The following is a 20,931-nucleotide window of genomic DNA, read 5'->3' as shown; positions in this document are numbered from 1 at the left end:
ACACCTGAGGCAAACACTGCCGCTGGCGAGCAGTTCGTGCCAAGGTGTTTTCCCAGACCCAGACAGCGAGCACCTCGGTCTGTCTGCCCCCTCAGCACCTCACTCCCTCCAGAATCACAAACCCTCCCAAGCACAGCATCTTCAGCCTTTGCCTTTAGCGACTTCATTTCCTCACACACGTGTAAGTTCAAATGCCCTGCTGGAAGGGAAACTGGCAAATACTTTAAGCATCGGGATATGGAGGTACAAATCTGAATCAGTCATTTCAAAACTGACCTTGCATACGATATAAAGTAAAATGAAAACCACAGAGTTACATCGTTTTTGATCACAGTGGAAATTTACCATGATCAAAATTTGAATGTCAGTGTGAAAACCTCTTGGGTAAAAGCAGTTTGGGATCAGGGGGTGCAATATGGAATGCAGACATGGCTCACCAATCCAGTGACCTCAATTTCAAAAGCAGATACAAAGGAACTTTGAAGACAGAGACAAAGAATAAAGGGAAAAGGGAGTGGGGAGGAGTGAAATGGAACACCCTCTGTAATTTCTTCTACAGATTTTCTCCCAGAACTGGAGAGGAGCAAATCCAAAAAATGCTTGGATCACTTATTGTAACTGAAACCACAAGTTATAGTACTCTCAAGAGATTCTAACTATCCAGACATCTGTTGGATAACAAATGCAGCCAAACATGCATCTTTAAAAAGGTTTCTAGGTTATGCAGTGACAGCTTTATGATCCAGAAAATAGATAATCCAACCAGAGGACGGGCTAATCTGGATTCCTTGCTTCTCCATAAAACCATGATCAGGGACACAACACTGACAGGGGAGACACTTTACCTGTGAGTATTAATGAGTTAAAGATACGAGATTTTAAAATATTACTTTAGAACCGCAGAAATACAAACCTATTTTTATGACTATTTGGTTTAACCCTTTGCACTCGGATGTCGAGTGTGACTCGCCACGGTTAGCAGTAGAATAAAGGAATTGGAAAAAGCAAGCGAGTGCAAAGGGTTAATCAATCTCTCCATTAAATCAAAACATATTGGGAAAGAGTAAGAATGAGATATGTTACACACACACACACACACACACACACACACACACATATATATATATATGTAAATTCTACATTGACATAAGTAATTTTTCACAAGTTTGTTCTCTGACATTTTCCAGAAAAGTCTATCTAATAAAAAAAAAACATAAATAGAGCTTCAATGATTATGAGGATGCTAAGCATAATCTGATACTGCTCAAAGCAGCTATGAAAATATGTATTATATATAACACACGCTGTGGTTGACAAAAATCATGAAGTTAAATCTCCAGTATGTCAGGCTGTATTGAAAAAAAAAAACACAAAAAACACAGCTTATTTTGCTTCACATCAGTCTCTTGCAAGACTGTTTTTGGTCATCTTTTTGCCTAGGAATTCAGAACATGTTGGCCACAGACAACTGTTTGTGAAACCTTATATTGTTGATAAATAGAACAATAAGAGAAGCGTTGGGCAGCCCGAAAGAGAATAAAGAGAATGTGTAGATTCCACAGGCCGTATAGAATTTTGTATATAATCATTGCAGCCTGTCTGAAAGCTAATGTAAAATTGTCTGGGAACAAGTTCTGAAACAGATTTCTTCTTTTGAGCTGTTTCTTTCAGATGTACCCTTGTATGTGATATGAGAAATATCAAAGTATTATTGAAAAGATACTTTGCTGATACAAAAGAGGCTGACCCCTAAAACAAGCCTTTTATCTTTGAGTGATTCTCCATTTGGAGTCATGCTAGAATTACCCAGGAGTTTCTTTCAACCTCTATAGGTCCCCTCGCAGGTGAGCAACATATGTTTCTCTTGGGAAGACATGACAGTTTGAAAAAGTCCCCAATCCCAACCAGAGCTAGTTGGTGACAACTCATTTAAGAACAATCTAAGGATGATGGCATTGTCTAACATTGCTTGCAATTTAAAAAGCAAAAAGAAAACATTTCAGAGAGCTATCCATAAAAAATTGTTTACAAAATTAATACTCGAATAGAAAATGAATCCATTTTGTGGGGTTTTTTTTAGTTCACAGTCTTTACAAATTAGCAAGTATTAATAGAGTGTGGGTAGTTTAATTATATACACAGTGGGTAGTTTAATCAATAAGTGATCCAAGTCCTTATTCTGCACATAAAATTTCACTGGCACTTTCATGAGTGACAAGAATAAACATCTCAGCAACACATAAGCACAGTGAGATAGAATGTCTTTTCTCTTAGTACCCTCTCATTCCATGTGGCCCCGTGTTTGTTCTAGAGAGAGAAAATTATGTTTAAAAATGTCTTGAAGTTATACATACCGATAACTCCTCAAACCCTTATCTTTACTCTTTATCCCACCTCTCCAATTGTGTGCCCAATTAAGAAAAAGCACCCTTTTTTTACTGTATAATACCAGCAAACACCACTACTACGACATTTAACTCCAAAAGATACAGTCAGGAAGTGGCAGAGGTGTTTAAAGCTTGCATCTCCATTATTCACATGTCATTATGATCTCCAGTGTGAACTTCTTTATCTGTTTGAAATGCACCATATTTATTAAGAATAATGAGAGCTTTAGTTCTGCATCATGTGTCAACATCTAGAAAACACAAGCCTGGGCACTCGTTCATTGATATCTCCCTCCCAGTTGTGTCAAAGGACTTATCGTTTTCATTTTGCATCTAAGGAAGAGGTTATGAGAGTTATTCAACCTAATACAGCAAAGTGGTGATATTGGTCCTAGAATCTATTTTTTGGTTCTCTGCTTTGCCCATACATATCTCTGGCAATCATTTTTATGGGCCCCTAAGTGATTTGATGGTGAGGATAAATTATCAATAAAATTAATATCTATTTCCTCTACCTGTTTCTGGTTCACACACATACATATTCATATACACACATACATAAATACATACATATATACAGTATATGTATATACGTTTTTTGTTCTATACTCTTCTCCTTCTCTCCTCCTTGAATTCAAATTAGTGACCGCAATACCTGCAGCCCTAAAAGGAAACACATGTTGACCAACTAGTTTTCTCTACTTTCATTGAATTATATGTACATGCACACACCACACAGACTCACATACATCCAGGATTTCTTGTCATCCATTTTTGACAATAAGTGCATATGTATGTTCTTCTGTAGCTTTTATTTTTTTAGTCATCAAAACCACATAGAACATATTTCACTCATAGATCCCCTTCTTCATGGCAGACATGTGATTCTAGTATTTTACTACTGTGAACATTGTCACAATAAACAATTTGCACATATATCTTCAAATGCCATTGCTTATATTTATGTGGCATAGACTCACAGGGCCAAAGTCTATGAGTACTTTAAATTGTAATACATTTTCTAGTATTTAAAAAGCTTATAACTTTTCAATTTTCTACCAGCAATGTATGAGAAATAGCATTATCCCTAAAGCAAATTGTATTTAACAGGGATTCAAATTGATCACACACACACACACACACACACACACACACACATTTATGTGCACGTGTGGTTATTTGTATTATTAAGCAAATGCATCCTAAAACATGCAAATTCCTCTCAGAAAGCCTCTGCACTCACCCTGTAAGGTAGAAGGATCGTGAGAGAAAACCCCATGCTTTGGGCAGTGTGACATATGGCACCATTCAATGGATGAAGGCCCAGAAGAGAGCCTGGACAAGATCGGCACAGCTCCGGGACCGCAGAGGAATTTCATTAAGGTCCTGCAGAATCCAGCCATGGAGACAGCACTGACAGCAGTGCTCTGGAATGCATTTCCCCCTCTGATTCACCATCCAGGTCCTGTTCATGCAGATCTAACTCTCTGGCTGGGATCGCCTGTTGTTTTGCATGCATCTCAAAGATGGTTCCCATTACCCTTCTGGTCACGAAATTGCCATTCTGGACACGTGCCCTGTACAACTAATGCCATTCAAGAGTGCAGAAAAATTTTAACACACTTTTGGTGATTTTTTTTTCCTCTCAGTGAAAAATAGACTTATGACATAAGTCCATGAAGGAGAAGAAAAGTTTTGTGAAAGTGTGAGGCAATTGGTTGTTAATTACTAGAGTCTTTATTGCAACCAAATCATAATACACTTTGTTAAAAGGCCAGAGAAAGTAGTAGTTTGTAAACATTCTGACTAGTATTTTTTTTTAAATCAGCAGCTATTCCCTTGTGACATTTTAACTATCTGAATTCAGATAATACCCCCAAGGTAAGTATCCAGAAATCTATAAACCTTTATTGAACAGCACAACTGCCACTGAGAGATCAGAGTCCTGGGTCTGGCTTCTCTAAAATGCCATTTAATGTGTCTCCCTGCTGAAGTAAAATGATTAGAATTAAACTCCTATGCCTATTCTATCTTACAAAACCACTAGAGACAATTTCCCTATCATTTATAAAAATCACTGTTAATGTCAGGATAGACTTCAATGCATCACTAACTCCATAATCTTCAGAATTGCAACAACGAATATATATGCTCCATGAGAAGAGGAGATATGGGAGGGAAACTGTTTTTAGTTGGCTACCTTCAAAATATGTCACTTTGATATCCTCTCTTCTCTAGGGTGAAAAATGCCTTAGTACTTATATCTTTTATATAAATCATACTATCCTGTCAATTACTACTATGGCTCTCTGATTATTTCTCTCTCTCATTATAAAGTTTGCAATGGGAGCATTATGATATGGAGCAAATATTAAAATCTCTTAGGTTGGTAACTCTTGGTTTCTTTTAGTCTTTTTTTGCAGATGTATATGTTCAGAGAGGGAAATACTTTTCTAAGAGGTTACTGGATATAAAGCTCTACGTTTTTAATTCCATTACTGTCCTCAGTAACATTTAAAAATTAGTAACATTTTAAAAGGGGATGTTAAAATAGTTTATCGTCATTATTCTGAGAACTTTCACATAATCACAATCTTTTTTGCCTACACTTGCCAGCACCAGACCACCTCCAAGAAAGCATGGGTCTTGAGATGAGATCTAGTGAGATGGCACACTTACAGGTTGGATGGAAAAGCAAGATGTAACTTGATGTCCACCCCTCCTTCCTGGAGAAAAACTTCCTCTCCATTTGCTGCTCTAGCGCATAGCTATTTTTCACCTTGCTATTTTATTTGCTGTACTTGATAAAACAAAAATATACGTGTTTCTACTCATGAAGAGCGTGTAAGGCATCTGCATATTATTGAGTAGGACTGAACACCAGTACCTTAACCACTGCAATAGTTTAATTCACCTGTTTTAAAGTGAACACTTATAACAATTTTGGGCAATAATAATTACAACTTAAATCTCATTAAAATATAATCTTATAATTTGTAAATGAGGGCCCTTTCACAAAATATTCAGATGAAAAGATTCAGATTAAGTGGTTTACAGGCCTCATACTATAAAGAATTCAGAAAGTCGCTTAAGGTGACTTGACTTTCATGATTTCATCAGACACGAAGTGCTTATGGAAGATAGGTAAGAAGGATGTTGGTGTACTCCAATCTTCCCCTGGGTGCCCATTGCTCCCTATCTATTATTGAACTTTAAGTTCTCAACATTTTTTCAAGGTTTCTAATCAGAATAATTCTATTCACAGGTATATCAAGCCCATTGGTAGGAAAGTCTCTTCAGAAACAATTCAGTTTATGCCTCAACATCTGAGAGAAACTAGAAACATAGCTTCTTATGGAAATTTTCACAACGTGCACTGAGTAAGTCATTTGTAGGGCTAGTAGCTATTGTGGTATTGTTTTTCTCTGTCTAGAAAAAGTAAATGTCACATGCTATGATACATAATCCTGAGTTCACTCCATAGCTGAAAACATATTCATTAGTGAGAGAGGAACCAGATAGTGTTTAATATCTGGCTCGAGCCATCAGTTGGGGTAGAGTCATTCAGTCATAGAATCTACTCTTTCTGCTGCAAATGTCTAGCTAATGTTTACAAGAAAAATTTTTTTGAGAAGCCAGAGGTACAGCAACATATTAAATCCCTTTTACCTCCAGATTTCCTGAACTTGTGCGATAACACACAATGTTATTTGGGAGAGGGTGTGATTTTAGCCTACCTAAATAAATCTTAGCAAAAAGAATATGTGTACCTCAACTCTATGATGTTTATGTACATTTTATATTGAGTAATTATGACATTCCTCAACATAAAAAAATAACTTTATAACAAAATTATAGCTAAAATAACATGAGGGATCCTAGGAAAAATATCTGTGGATCTAGAGATGAAAACAATCTCAAGCCATAAGCAGCTTGGGTTTATAAAGAAAAAGTCATACCACAAAGCATGACTGCTTTTCCTTTTGCTAAATTTAAAATCAGTGGTTCAAGTGGAAGTTATAAATAAAGTCAACTCTGTATTTCAGTAAAAAGATTTCATTAACAAATCTTTACTTGAAAAATTAATTCAAACTGGTGGGGATATGAAACATTGTATATCTTATTTTAGGTGAATTATTGGTAATAACAGAAAATAAGAATGTCAGCATTTCAGTAAAATGCATTGTATGGTTATGGCCACTGAAAGATGAATAGTGGTCAGAATTTACTTAATGTTATCACACAAAAAATATGTGCATGATAAGAAGAGACGTAGTCTTGCACTCGCACATGCATATCTAATACTATGTTGTCTCACAATCACAATTATGTCCACACGTAACTCTCTTTTTCCTAACCCAAAAGGGCCTAGGACAATATTTTGAGCTTACTGAAGTTAGTCCTCGATATCCTGGACTCTCCCTTCCTCATCTTACCCTTCTAGGTATTTATCTTTGGCTCAAGCTACCATTCTTAATCTTCCTCTCTACAGTAGCTTAAAGAAAGGTGAAAGTCACTTATTAAAGTTGAAATCTGTGGCTTTTATTATGGGATAAAAACTAAGCTAAATAGCATTCCCAAAGAGCCTTACATGAAAAGTTAAAAAGTATGCTAAAAACAAAATGTGCCCATAAGAAAATCAGAGTGGAAAATCTCCTATTAAATTTTAACATGTTTCTTTACTAAAGGATGTATGATTGTGATCTCAAAGAGAGGTATGTGGTAGGCAATGTTAACTAAATCATCTCACTATGGACCTTTTATTTTTTTCAGTTAAGTTCTTATTATCACATGCCAAAACTACTGTTCCCATGAAACCCCATTTTGAGACTGTTAAAGAGAATGGGCAAAGCCTAATATGGGATTTGCGATAACAGTGTTTTGGAAAAGATAGGTATTTTCATGAGGAAGGCAGCTGTGTTATGATGTATGATGTATATCAATCCTATCTAATAAAGAGGGAATATGCTAATTGACCCTCATGCCATCGCAAAGATGGCAGTGCCCACAACCAATAAGGAGGGAATATGCTAACTGACTGCCACGCCCTCAAAGATGGTGGCACCCACAGCCAATAAGGAGGGAATATGCTAATTGACTGCCATGCCCTCAAAGATGGCAGCGAACACAGCCACAAGATCGTGGTGCCCAGTCTCCTCAGCCCCACCGGGGAAGCAGATGCGCGGCCTAGACAGGCCCGGCCGTTCTGCGCGCCTGCCTCTGGAGTCCCCCAGGGCCACCTGAGGCTCAGGCAACCAGGGCTGGCTGAGGCTTGCACTGCTAGCAGTGGCAGCAGCAGAGGTGTGATGGGAGCATCACCTTCCCCTGATCTCCAGGTCGCCTCCCGCCCCTGATGGGTCCCAGACTGTGAGAGGGGGCAGGCTGGGCTGAGGGACCCCCCTCAAGTGCATGAATTTTCATGCACTGGGCCTCTAGTGTGTGTGTGTGTGTGTGTGTGTGTGTGTGTGTATTAGCTAATATATATATATATATATATATATATATATATATATATATATACATATATATATATATATATATAGCGAATATATATATATATATATGTCTATATATATATATATATATATATAGACATATATATATATATATATATATATTCGCATATTAGCTATATAGCTAATATGCGAAGTGTTCCATCAGGAGTTGGACCAAGAGACCCGGAGTTCTATCACTCACTATAACGTGTGCTGACTAACAGGGGGCAGCACAGAACAAAGAAAGGCCGGGGCTGGCAGCCAGAAAGCCCTGATCATCCCTGATCACCGGCCAGGCCTAGGGACCCTCCCCATCCACAAATTTTGTGCACTGGGCCTCTAGGAAGTATATAGTATCTATCCAAAAAAGGGAATAAGTGAAAGTAAATCAGGCATGACAAGAAATAGAGCCAGGGCACAGGTGAGGCAAGTGAAACACCCTGGGAGCAAAATTTAAGGAAGCATGTATAGTCAGGACTCTGAGAATAAGTATTTCTTCATCTTTTATGCCTAAGGTACCTCACTGTTCTCAATCCAGATCAGAACCTTCAGAAAAAATGGACCATTTCACTTTTCTTTTGAAAGAATTTCACCTATGAAACCTCAGAACTCTATTGCTATATTGTGTAATAATTTTTAAAGTAATTGCAGATATAATAAATGGCCTTTGAAAAAAATGTCAAGAAATATAGAACTATATAAATTAAAAAGTGAGGTTCTCTCAACCCCACAATTCTATTCTTAGGTATATACCCAAGAGAATTGAAAACAAAACTTGTACATGAGGGTTACTTGTAGTATTATTCTTAATAGCCAAAAAATAGAAACAAACCAAGTCATAAATAGATAAACAATGTAGTATATATGTCCACATAATGGCATAGTATTCACTCCCCAAAAAAGGAATAAAGTTCTGATATATCTACATGGATGAATCTTGAAAACACAGGCTAAGTGACAGAAGGAAGATACAAAAGGCCACATATTGCATGACTCTATTTACACAAACTGTCCAAAGAAAGAAAGTAGGTTAGTGGCTGCCAGGGCATATGGTGTGGGAGGAGAGAAATTGGGAGTGACTCCTAAGAGACATGGGATTTCTTGTTGAGGTGATAAAAATGTTCTGGAACTAGATAGTGGGGATAGTTGCACAACACTGTGAGCATACTAAAAACCACTAAACTGTACATTTTAAAATGGTATAGTATAAGACATAGGAAATATATCTCCATAATAATAATAATTTACAAGCAAAAAAACAAACAAACACAAAACACCAAGGCTCTATCCATCTTCCCTTTGACAGCTAGCATTTATAGAATACCTATTATGTACATGGCACATTTGTAAATGTTTTACTTCATTAGCCTATTTAATTCTCAAAACAATCCAGAGGCATTTTTTTGAAGATAAATTGAGGCATCTAGGGGATTATGTAATTTGCCCAAAACCCTGTAACCCTGTAGCTAGTGGGTGCCAGAGGTGGGCTTATAAAACCAGTCTTGTCTTCCCAGCTCAGGATGCCTACTAATTACTAATAAGCAATCATTACAAGTGGGGGCATATACTTCCAGATAATTTTAATTATGGACGTGCAGGTGCAAATGTATGTGTGTGTGCGCGCGCTTGTGCAGATAGATAAAAATTACACACATGATTATATAGGGGTCAGAAAGCTACAGCTCATAAGCCAAATCAGGCCCATTTCTGTTTATATACATAGCCCATGAGCTAAGTATGGAAAAATGGTTCATATATTTTTAAATGATTGAGAAAAAAAGGGAATCAAAAGGAGTAGTATTTGAAGACACATGAAAAGTATGTAAAATTCAAATTTCAGTGTCAATAAAGTTTTATTGGAATACAGCCATCCTCATTTAGTTAAGTCTCTGTGGCTGCTTCAACACTATAAAAGCAAAGCTGAGTGGTGGTGACAGACAGTATGATCCTGTGAAGTATTAAATATTTCTATCAGGCCCTTTACAGAAAATTTTTGCTGACCCTTGGGTTTTATCATACATGATACTCTGAAATTTTCTTTAGTCATTAAGCTTTATATTATGCTCAACCTTCCAGGTTTCCTACAGATGGCTGCAAAATAAAAATGCACCTAGCATTATTAAACCTTTCCCCTACTGTTGAAAATGTCATATCCATAACCAAATTGCTTTCAAAATGGTTGCATTAATTTATTTCCTAATGGAATGTACCTGGGTTAGGAGAAGTTTCACAGCTGTCTCACCTGAATGCAGGCTGTTCCCTCAGCTGCTGGGTAGCCACCCGACATTGATGCTGAGTCCTGAGCTGAGCCACTGTTTCGGGTCAATGTTTCATAGATTGGATAGAGGAACCTATGTCTCATTCTTCTCAACTAACCTACTTCCCTAGCGTGGGCCTATTACGCAGAAACTTCTGTTATTTAATAAGTAGTGAGAAAAGTGGGAGAAGAGCTACTATGCTTTTTTGTCCCCCTATAGTGGATATTGTGATGGGCCACTGATCCTTCCCCATTCCATATTAAAACATTCATTTCCCCACTGTTGGCAGCTCATGGCTTTCAACTGTTTCTCTCTTTGGGAATGACCTTCAGCTGAATAAAGCCCTCTTGCATAATGGCATTTCCCCTTTCAATAGGCAAATCCATCCAATAACCAGTCAATAGTCAATACAGGAATAAAAAAGCCCATCCACCTCGACTTAAGGCAGGACAATCATAAAAAGCCATCTGGGCTCCAGATATCCCTGTAGAATCAACGACGACACAGTTAAACATAATCATAGTGAGACTTCTACCCAATTCTTCTCACAGCCCAAAGTTGATAACTAGAAAAGTAGGTAACAGGTAGCAGAGAATTAGAAATAGAGAGCAACAAGCAATCACACATTTTCGGTCTTTATGTTATAGAATACACAGAGGGAATATTTTTGACTGAACGTCTTTGTCCCCCTAAAATTCATAGGTTAAATCCTAATGACCAGTGTGATAGTATTAGGAGATGGGGGCTTTGGTAGGTGATTAGGTCATGAGGGCAGAACCCTCATGAATGGAATCAGTGCCCTTATAAGAGATTTCAGAGAGCCCCCTTGTCTCATATGCCATCTGGGGACACATTGAGAAGACAGAGTCTATGAACCAGAAAGGGGGCCCTCACAGACATTGAAAGTGCCAGAACCTTGACCTTGAACTTCCCAGCTTCCAGAACTATGGAAACTAAATGTTTGCTGTTTAAGCCATGCAGTGTATGGTACTCGGTCACAGCCGCCCAAAGTGACTGAGAAAGGAGAGAGCATCCTTTTTGCCTACTAAAGGCAGGAAGTGTGGCCATGCAGGTACCACGGAAGGACCACAGGAAAGAGCCTCCAGAAATTGGCAACTCAGGATAGCAGCTACCAAACTGGAACTCTACTCAGATCTGGCCCCAGGCATCCAACAACTCAAGAGTTGCCTGCATGCTGCTAGCATGCGGCTAAGAAAGAAGGAGAGCCTATTGTTAGCCCCCCCCCCCCCACATTCTTTTCTCCTAGAGGGAGAGAACCAAGTCCCATGACAGTTTCTTAGAAAAGCAGTTTGAACCAGAGACTCCATAGGAAGCTGAACTAGATGAGGCCAGGCACGGACCAACTTGGAAAGCTCAGTGCAGAGGCAATAACCAAGATAAGGCTGTTCCACTCCTGTCAGAGTGAATGCCACTTGATGCTGGGCATGCATTCCTCTGGGGAGTTCTTTTCTGTGAGCCAGCGCTCAGGTTAAAGACCTTGCACACTACAGGAAAACCAAGGAAAGAGTGACTCTCTAAACTTCTGGAAAGCAAGTTCTAATGTGTCGCCAAATGTTCCAGGGAAAGAACCTGAGACTGGAGGTGAAGTGGGTGCCTTTGGAATGTAGACTCTGGGGATGTAATCACTGACTTGATGGGTCTTTTTTAGCTTCTGAAGCGTGTGATTTTGTGAACTCAGAACTATTAATACTATTAATATGACAGTCTGGTCCAAAAACCAAGCTCAAACATTTAACACTATGACCTTCAGAACCAGTGAATTCCAGAGGAGCTGAATACTCTATGAATAAATATTTCTCTTACCATTTTTTTATAAATCTGTTGAACATAAACTTTATAGTAGTTTTATTAAGTCTGGTGTTATTTAAAAGAGAGAGAGAGGGGGAGAAAGAAAGAGAGGAAAGTGAGGAGGAGAAATAAGGGGGTGACAAAAGGGCAAAGGAAGGGAAGAAAAATCCAATTTTAAAAAAAAATAATACATTCTCTAGTCTTTTTCAAAGAGTAGACCATGGACTACATTCCAGGAGGCAATTTGCTTTGTTTTATAAACCATAAATAAGACCTAACAAAAAAGAAGAGAAAGAAAAATGACTGAAACATACTAGTTATGATTCTATTAGGCATTGCACATAGCATAGAGCACAGAGACAAGGGAGATTTAGAGAATGTGCTCAATATACTTTATAAGCATAAAGTACCAAAGATTCTAGTCCAAAGGAACAGATCACTAGCTTCCTCAGACTGTACTCCATGAATTACATCAGTTTCTGCAGGAATTATTGCAAATGGTTAGGTTCTATAAAAATATTGGCAAAGCTTAACTTTACACATAAGAAAAAAAAAATTTCAAGGTACTTAGAACATCCCCTCTTTTAAATATTTATTTCTTAACTTTTTCTTATGGAAAGGGGGAGTTCCCCCAGCTCACCTGTATCAAACCCCACACTTGGCACTATGTCCACAGTTCCATGGAAGGCTCCGGCCCACGCTGAGGTAGCAGTGCTGACTGTGGCTGGATCTGTCTTTGTGATGTCACACTGGGGAGCAGGAATCCTGGCTGCTCGCACTGATGGCATCAGCAGGGGCCGGTAGGACGAATCCAGGGCGGAGCCAGCAGAAGGGTGGTGGTGGTGGTGGTGGTGGTGGTGGTGCCGGTGGTGCATGTGAGCGTGGGGGTGGTGGTGCCGCAAGTACACATCATGCATGTGGCTGTAGGATGGGCTCACCTGAGATGCCAAAGGGTAGTGCCAGGACTCAGACACAGGAGGGGGAGGGGCTGGGCCAGTCTGGTGCAGGCTGTGTCCTGGCCAGGGACTGGGGTCGGCTGCAGTAAAGGTGCCAGGGGGTGCAGTGACCTGGAAGTCAGGGTGAACTCCCCCCAAGCAGGGTGCAGGGGGCTGGTAAGAGCTGGTCCAAAAGGAAGTCGGGAAGCTACTCCTCTGACTTGCGAGAGCTGAGCTGTCTGAGGAAACAGAAACATAAGTTATTCACGTAAGATTCCATCCTGGGAGAGACTTGCCTCCACATGTCCACTATTTTGTAGCAGGCTAATCAGGACGCACTTCCTGTCTGCACACAGAGGTGCGCTGAAGCTAGGTGAGCCTCTGAGTCCCCAGGCCACGTCAACGCGCAGGGTTCACGGTGCTGAGTCCCCCCACCCTAGTCTGTGCAGTTTATTCAGTCACAATCTGTACTGAGGTCTCCGAGTTGGGGTTGAATAGCTTCATTTCCTCCTGAGTGACTTGCTGTCGCCAAGTCTGAGCAAAGGTCCTAAGTCCCTAGTCCTAGGGAAAGAAAACGTATGCCATAGATGGGGTTCAAGTAGGTTGGAAATGATGATGCTTACTAACTTCCTTTAAATGCAAATATAATTTTCATTCAAACTAAACATTTTAATGCTGAAAGAAACAATGGAAACAAGAATGCATTTAATTATGCTCACCAACACTCATTTTCCATCAGAAAGAGTATTCTAAGCTTTTTTTTTTTTTTTCTGTGGAGTTCTGGGAGTCTATAAGAATAACAGTTAACACTTAATGATAGTGACCAAATGCCCAACAGTTTCCATGGATGATCTTAAGGAATCCTCCCTTCAGGTAGTTATTGTTATTTTGTTGTTACTGTTATTCCCATTGTATCCATGTGGAAATAGAGGCAGGGGAGAAGCCCAAGACGTCACAGCTGGCCAGCAGGAAAATGAGCTTTGAAACAGGTAGCCTGCCTCCTGGATGGCCAGCAGCCTTCATAACTGTGCCACAAGAGGGCACACTTGTCACTATAACCTGAACATTAGATTCTGGTGAAGATCCTGTGGAAATCAAGAGATTTAAGTACCAGTGATGGATTTGAGAAGGCGTTTGGGAAAGGGAAATAATAGAGATAACCTTCCCCGACTCTGCTTCAATTCACTTTCTCCACTCAATCCTAGTAACATATTTATAGGAGACCTACTGTGTACCAAACACAGATGGTCAAGAGATGTCATTTTTAATCACAACCTGATAGAGGACAGACAATAAATCACACGTGACGTGGTAGGTGCTCTGTAAAGGAAAGCACAGAAGCCTAAGAAAGAGAGAGCTACATTGAAAGGACGAGTAAGGCTAGCCTTGGGAAGAAGTAGTGAAGCGTGTTTTAGGCAAATAAAAAGGTATGTGAAAAAGACCAAAAATTACACACACACACACACACACACACACACACACACACACACACGCACACACACACACCTTGTACATGCAAAGTACCATTTGAAGGATTAAAAAGAGTTCTGTGGGCAAAAGGTGGCAAAAATTTACACGAGGGTCCAAGAAGGGCACAGGTGGCTATGACCTAGCCAACCATGTACTGAATAGGGGTGCTGTCCTGAGAAGCTCTCTGAGCTTTGGAAGGTTTGAATCTGGAGACTGAAATAATCAGATCTCCATTTAGGAAGACTTACACCACCAGTGAGAGCCTGTGGCCATGGTGTGGTGGGAATGAGTGAGCACTGGACTGGGAGTCTAGAGAGCTCAGTCAGAAAACTAGCACTCAGTTCTTATCCTATCTCATTTTATTTGTTTTTGTTGTTGTTAATTCTCAACTGATGATAGTTTTTTCCATTGATTTTTAGAGAGAGTGGAAAGGAGCGGGGGAGACAGAGAGAAAAACATGGATGTGAAAGAGACACATGGACTGGTTGCCTCCTGCATGTGCCCCTACTGGGGCCAAGGATCAAGCCTACAATCGAGGTATGTGCCCTTGACCAGAATCAAACCCAAGACCCTTTTGTCCATGGGCTGACACTCTAACCACTGAGCCAAACTGACTAGGGCAATCCTATCTCATTTTATGACCCCAAATGGATCTGTTGACCTCTCTGTGGATCAGTCTTCCACTAAAGTATGAGGCACTTGAATGAAAATTCTAAATATCTTCTGGCTCCATACTTCTATCACTCTGTAAAGTGTAAATTATTTCTGTCTATAGATTAGGATAAGGTTGCTTAGCATATCAGTCATACTTGTAAAGTAAGATAGTATTTTTATGCTAGGGTATACACACACACACACACACACACACACACACACAAACACACACAAAAAAGCAAAACTTGCTAGATCTTTCCATTGAATAAAGAACATCCTAAGAAGTACTATGAAATAAAAGCATTCAGAAGTCTGACATATCCATGTCCATGTTCTCACTTCATAAATGTCCAGGCCAGTCTGTTTGTTTGTTTGTTTGTTTGTTTGTTTAACTTCAGGGAAAGCTTGTGTAATGTGAATCAACCACCACATCTGTAATTTGACTAACATAATTAGGATATCACTGTGGTATTCAAATATTTCCTTTCTCTAGCCTCCCTAAAGGCTGTGGCACTAGCACTGCAAACTTTCCCACTCTCTCCCGTCTGCCCAGAGTGCTCATCATTCACTCTATTCATTCTATGGACAGACAGCGAGTCCTGTCTCATAATCAAGTCTCTCCCCCAAAGAATCTCTGTGGACCTCAACACGCTTGGGAAATCTAGGAAGTATTAGTCTTCCAAAGGCAAAGGATCGAAGTGGACATCGTTCTTCAAATCTTCAAACAATCCTGGCATACTCTTCATTGAATGAATTTGTTTTGTCACAATCACAATCCATCAGAAAATAGCACTTAAAATCAAACTTACTAGCACTGGAGCACATACGTTTTATTTAAGAATGGTCTTCCTTTGACATATGAAAAATAGCTGCTAATGACAAGAAAGAAAATTGCATAAGCTGTGAGAAGAAAATTCAATTTGCCTTAAGTGATGCTCATTATGGAATATTTCTGTCACACCCACAATGGAAGCTGTCAATGTGTAAAGTTCAAAACCCATACAAGGAGTTTATAGAGGCTCCTTACATCATACAGTGTGGCTTTGCCACCACCAATCTGCCACTTTGCTCTCATAGATCCAATCTTTGGTACCAAATCCTTCATTCTACTCATAACTGTCATCTCCTAGTGAGGCCAAAATCCTATTATAAACATTGCTGAACCCAACCGGCGGGTGTGTGCCAGAGATACGGAGTTCCTCAGTAAAAGCCACCATTAAAATATCAAAAGTGCAGAGAGTATATATCATTTCTCTGGCTGATTTCCTTCTATTTATTTTCATTTATATGTACATGGACCCAATTTTATTTTATAGATGCTTAAGCATTTTGGATATGCATGTACAAATGTGAATAATGAACAAATTCCTTACCAAAAATCTTGTCCTATTTAGGAAGTATTGTATTGTGATTAGTGAACACATTGTCATTGAAACTGAAACTCTATTTTTAAAAATGCACTTCATAAAGTCTGAACAAAGCTTTAAAATGCCTTAGGGAAAAATAAAATTAGAAGCAACTTAGTCTTTTCCCAGTTGGTATGTCTCTTGAGATTAGTATAATATGCAGCCGTTTCAAAAACAATGTTACATTTTACAAGTAAATGAAATGATACTGAATAGAAAATATATTTAAGGACAAGTCTAAACTTCAAAACCACTATTTGGTATCTTGATTGTTAAGAAAAAAATCTTGATACAAAGAAACAGATGATATGCTTTTTTTTTTCATGCTTGGGAATCAGTGTACTTATTTCATATGTATGTAAATTTTTTCATTACATGACTCTTTGCTCACAAGAACTAAATCACAGCCACATTTGTTGGATGAAAAAGCATATGAGAAACTGTGTATGAGCTATTTCCATGCAATATTACTTTTCAGGTTAGTGGAGGCAATTCAGACTGAACAATGTTAACTCTCCAGGGTGACTGTGGGATCAGTGTTACTTGACAGTTGGATGATGTTAACGATGACAATCTGACACATACAAAAAATCTATACATTGATTCAGCTTGCATTTGGGATTGAAAAATATTATACACTCACACACCCTTATTCCTAAACAACAAAATGACAAAATTGATACATTATCCACTACAACCCACCCAAAATATACCCAATAATTTCACTGTGTGATTTATACCTGAAATATATCTTAGAGATATAGTAAAATTTAGCATGAGCCATCAAATGATTCTTTCAATTCATAGTAGCTGGGGGACTTTTTACATTAACTGTAAATATCTCTAAGAAAACATCTAAGGGCAAACAATATAAGCAATAGAAAATTCAACATTTATTTTTTAATTAAGTACTATATCACTTAATTTTGGAAAAAGAACTATATTAAAAGGGGAAATGGGACAATAAAATGCTATAGAACCACTATCAAATTATCTTAAAAACATCCAGAAAACATTCTTAGAACAAATATTGACTTAAAACAGCAATGTTAAAAGATAACATTTATCTCTTTAGTAAACTCAGTGAAAAAAAATGCTACCACATTTTTAACCTAAAGGGTCCACACTATAATTTACTTCCCATCCTCTTGTTCTGCTTCCCACGAAAATGAATAGTTAGGTCAGAGGGGAAAGGACATGTGTCCCAACGCTTTCTGTCAGGCGGGAATTGGACATTACCATCATCTCCAAAGATTGCCCTCTATCTACTTTGTTCTAGAGTTGCTCAAAATGGGTCTTGTGACTCTGAAATGAGAGATTCAAAGGGCGACCGCGGATGCCCACACGCTTTGGAGGCAGGACACCGAGGTGCCTCAGGCCTCGCTTTTCTTCCAGGTACCCGATCTCAACGCCCAGCAGCAACGGGCCCAGCAGAGCCTCCTGGAGATCCGGCTCCACCGTCTCCTTCCCACCCTCAGCGGCTCAGAAAACCGGTCCTCCTCCCCCTCTCCCTTTTGCTGTTTTAGGTTACTACTCATTTAGAGAGGTCTTTCCGGCCAGAATGAATTGCTCAAAGCACACACTACTAGATCAAGCAAGCAACAATTGCTTTGCCGCTACAGTAAGAAAAAAATGTCAGTAAATATGTTACTATTCAGCATGATTTTTCCTTTTCTTTTTTCTTTTTTAAAATATATTTTTATTCCTTTCAGAGAGGAAGGCAGAGGGAGAGAGAGATAGAAACATCAATGATGAGAGAGAATCATCAATTTTCTGCCTCCTGCACACCCCCTATTGGGGTTTGAGCCCACAACCCAGGCATGTGCCCTGACTGGGGATTGAACTATGATGTCCTGGTTCATAGGTCAACGCTCAACTACTGAGCCACACTGGCTGGGCTCAGCATGGTTTTTAAATCAGTGATTTATTTTGCTGTGGCTCAACTTAAGGACTCCCCTTTCCTACACACACACACACACACACACACACACACACACACATACATACACACTACACTTTCTGTAATATTGGGGAGCTGAGATCAATACATAGACATATTTGAAACTGATGTTTCTATTTGGATGGGGATAAGGGGACAATAGGATTCATTCGATTTTCTTAACTGAGAAGCCTTATTCAATCTCTGCTAGAATGTGTAGTGAAATATGAGAGAATTGCATTATATCGTGCGAAACAAAGTACAAATATTTCTTGTCAATTGTTTGACTAACAGCTGCAAAACACCTAAACAGGACTTTCCTCACACCATCAAGATACACAAAGTATGACCATTACTCCATTATTAGCTGGCATTCTATTCTTGTCTAAAGATTTACTGTGTAAATATATTCTGCAATCAAACATAATTCAGTTTTAAATTCCTTTGTAGCACTATAGCACTTGTGTGGCACTGTAAAAATCCCATGCCCTAAATTAGACCCTTTAATTCAATACAGCTGGTCAGCAGCTCCTGCATGAAGTATTACCACGATGGCCAACAACGCTGTCAATAGCTTTGATAACTACTATGTCCAAGACACTGTGTTTCTGCCAGAAATACAAACTTCTAGACACAATGTTTCTGTATAAAGACCCAAGGTTGGTGTTTTATGTGTAAAATGAGTGGACACAAGAAAAAGAGAAAATGCACCTGACCTTCATTTAGTACCTTGCATCAAGCCCTATGCCAAATTCTCCATACACATTATTAAAAGCTATTTATTATGACCCTAGGAAATGGATATCAATAAACACATATGATACAGGCAAAGTTGAGCACAGAGAGATTTTAAGTAATTAATTCCAAATCACATTGCAACCAGACAGTAAGAAGGCCCAAACTTGAACTCAAAACAAACAGAACCCAAAGACTGCATTAACCAAACCTGTATGTATGACTTTGGCAATTAATACAAAACTCCCCATCACTCTCTTTGCTAGACATGGGGTCTCAATTTATTATACCTCTTTTTAAGATATTATTTTCTAAACCTTTATTTTGTGAATCTATTAATTATATCCAAGTTATGTTTGGTATATCTAAAAATGCTGATTCACAACTAGAAACAACTATGGCAGAGTTCTATTCACAAATGGGAAGTAAATAATACATTTGAAATCACAGAACTTTACAGAGAAAAGATTTTAATAATCACTTAATTCAACCCCCTTATTTTACAAATAACAAAACTGCAATCAATGATTTTATACAAGGTATTGCTAATAAATTCTCCATTGAGGACACTTTTGTTTTTCTAATCTGGGGTACATGGTATGAACTTGGTTTATCTAAGTCAGTCCCTTAATCATTCAATTCATATTTATTCCAGATCTTCCTTATAGAAATGCATTATCCCAAGTATTAGGGAAAATAATTAGTGCGAGATGGAGAAACGGAAATCGAAGAGCACACTGCGTTTGCCTGTGCTGCTCTGGTAAACTAAACTGACATAAACAACTCTCAAGATGCTTGTTCCTACCTCTCACTTTTCATTGCATCCCACACCCACCAGCATTTTTACTTTGCATTAAACATTCCAAATGCAGTCTTTACTCAGGGTCTTTGCACTGGCTGTTCCCTCTGCCTCAAACAATCTTCCCCTGGATACTCATGTGCTGGAGAGCTCTCTTTCTTCCTTCAGATCTATGCACAAATATAATGGTTTCAGAGAGAACATCTATTATTACCCTAAGTGAATGGGTCCCTTGGGTTCCACTGCGCATTTGTTACCTGTCTCTTTCACTAAAAAGCTCCATGAGTGTAGATCCTTAGACTCTCCTGTGCACTGATCCAGTCCTTCTACCTAGAACATAGTCAGACCCTAAGAAAGATGTGCGGTGTAAGTCAATGAATAAGAGAAGATAGATTTGAAGGCCAAATTTAAGATAATGCCAAGAAAATTCTAACAATAGTTACTAAAACATTACCTTATTTACCCTCTCTGTACTGAAATTTGATATCTGTCCAAATGTCTTCTCTATTCAGTCATGCATATTATAGAAAAAACACTGAACTGCAGAGTTTTTGCATATATACAATACCTCACTTAAAACTATTCTAGTTGTGATACTATAGACAATCACGCTCACATATAGCTATAATTTTGGGCTCTTGTTCCTGCATTCCAGGTCAAATGATTACTAGGGTTGCCTATGCCAGTATTGTAAAAGAAATAGGCATTGTATTTATTACTTTCCTAGCAAAAAAATATCCTGATAAGATCTATTATTGATGTAACAAACTATTAAAGTCAGCTGATTCATTGAAGTTTTCTTATTTTTACCTTTTCCAAGTTATTAAATGTATTCACCATGTACTATCAAATAGGATATTGGTTGGTTACATAACATCTTACGTTTCCAAGGACTGAGTTCTCAGTTCTTTGGGAAGTCTGTAATATGTATTAATCAAATAAGCAGTTATGATTCTCAATCCATCTCTGTCAAGACTCAGTCACTTGAGTTTGTATTCCTCCTTCTCATTATAGTCACTGCTTATCTTAATATTCTTCCTATTT

General features: G+C 38.6%; 1 protein-coding gene across 2 annotated transcripts in view; it reads right to left on the bottom strand.

Moving 5' to 3' along the window:
• VGLL3 (vestigial like family member 3) overlaps nucleotides 1-20,931 on the bottom strand; it is a 49,052-nt gene that overhangs the window by 12,998 nt on the left and 15,123 nt on the right. For both annotated transcript variants that reach the window (XM_079766754.1, XM_079766755.1), the window contains exon 3: nucleotides 12,590-13,123. In XM_079766754.1, coding sequence (XP_079622880.1) covers nucleotides 12,590-13,123 — 534 coding nt within the window. The remainder of the gene's footprint in view (nucleotides 1-12,589; nucleotides 13,124-20,931) is intronic.

The sequence above is a fragment of the Cnephaeus nilssonii genome (genome assembly GCF_951640355.1).
Source record: "Cnephaeus nilssonii genome assembly, chromosome: 3".
In the NCBI taxonomy this organism is placed as follows: domain Eukaryota; kingdom Metazoa; phylum Chordata; class Mammalia; order Chiroptera; family Vespertilionidae; genus Cnephaeus; species Cnephaeus nilssonii.
This window is presented reverse-complemented; position numbering and strand designations above follow the sequence as displayed.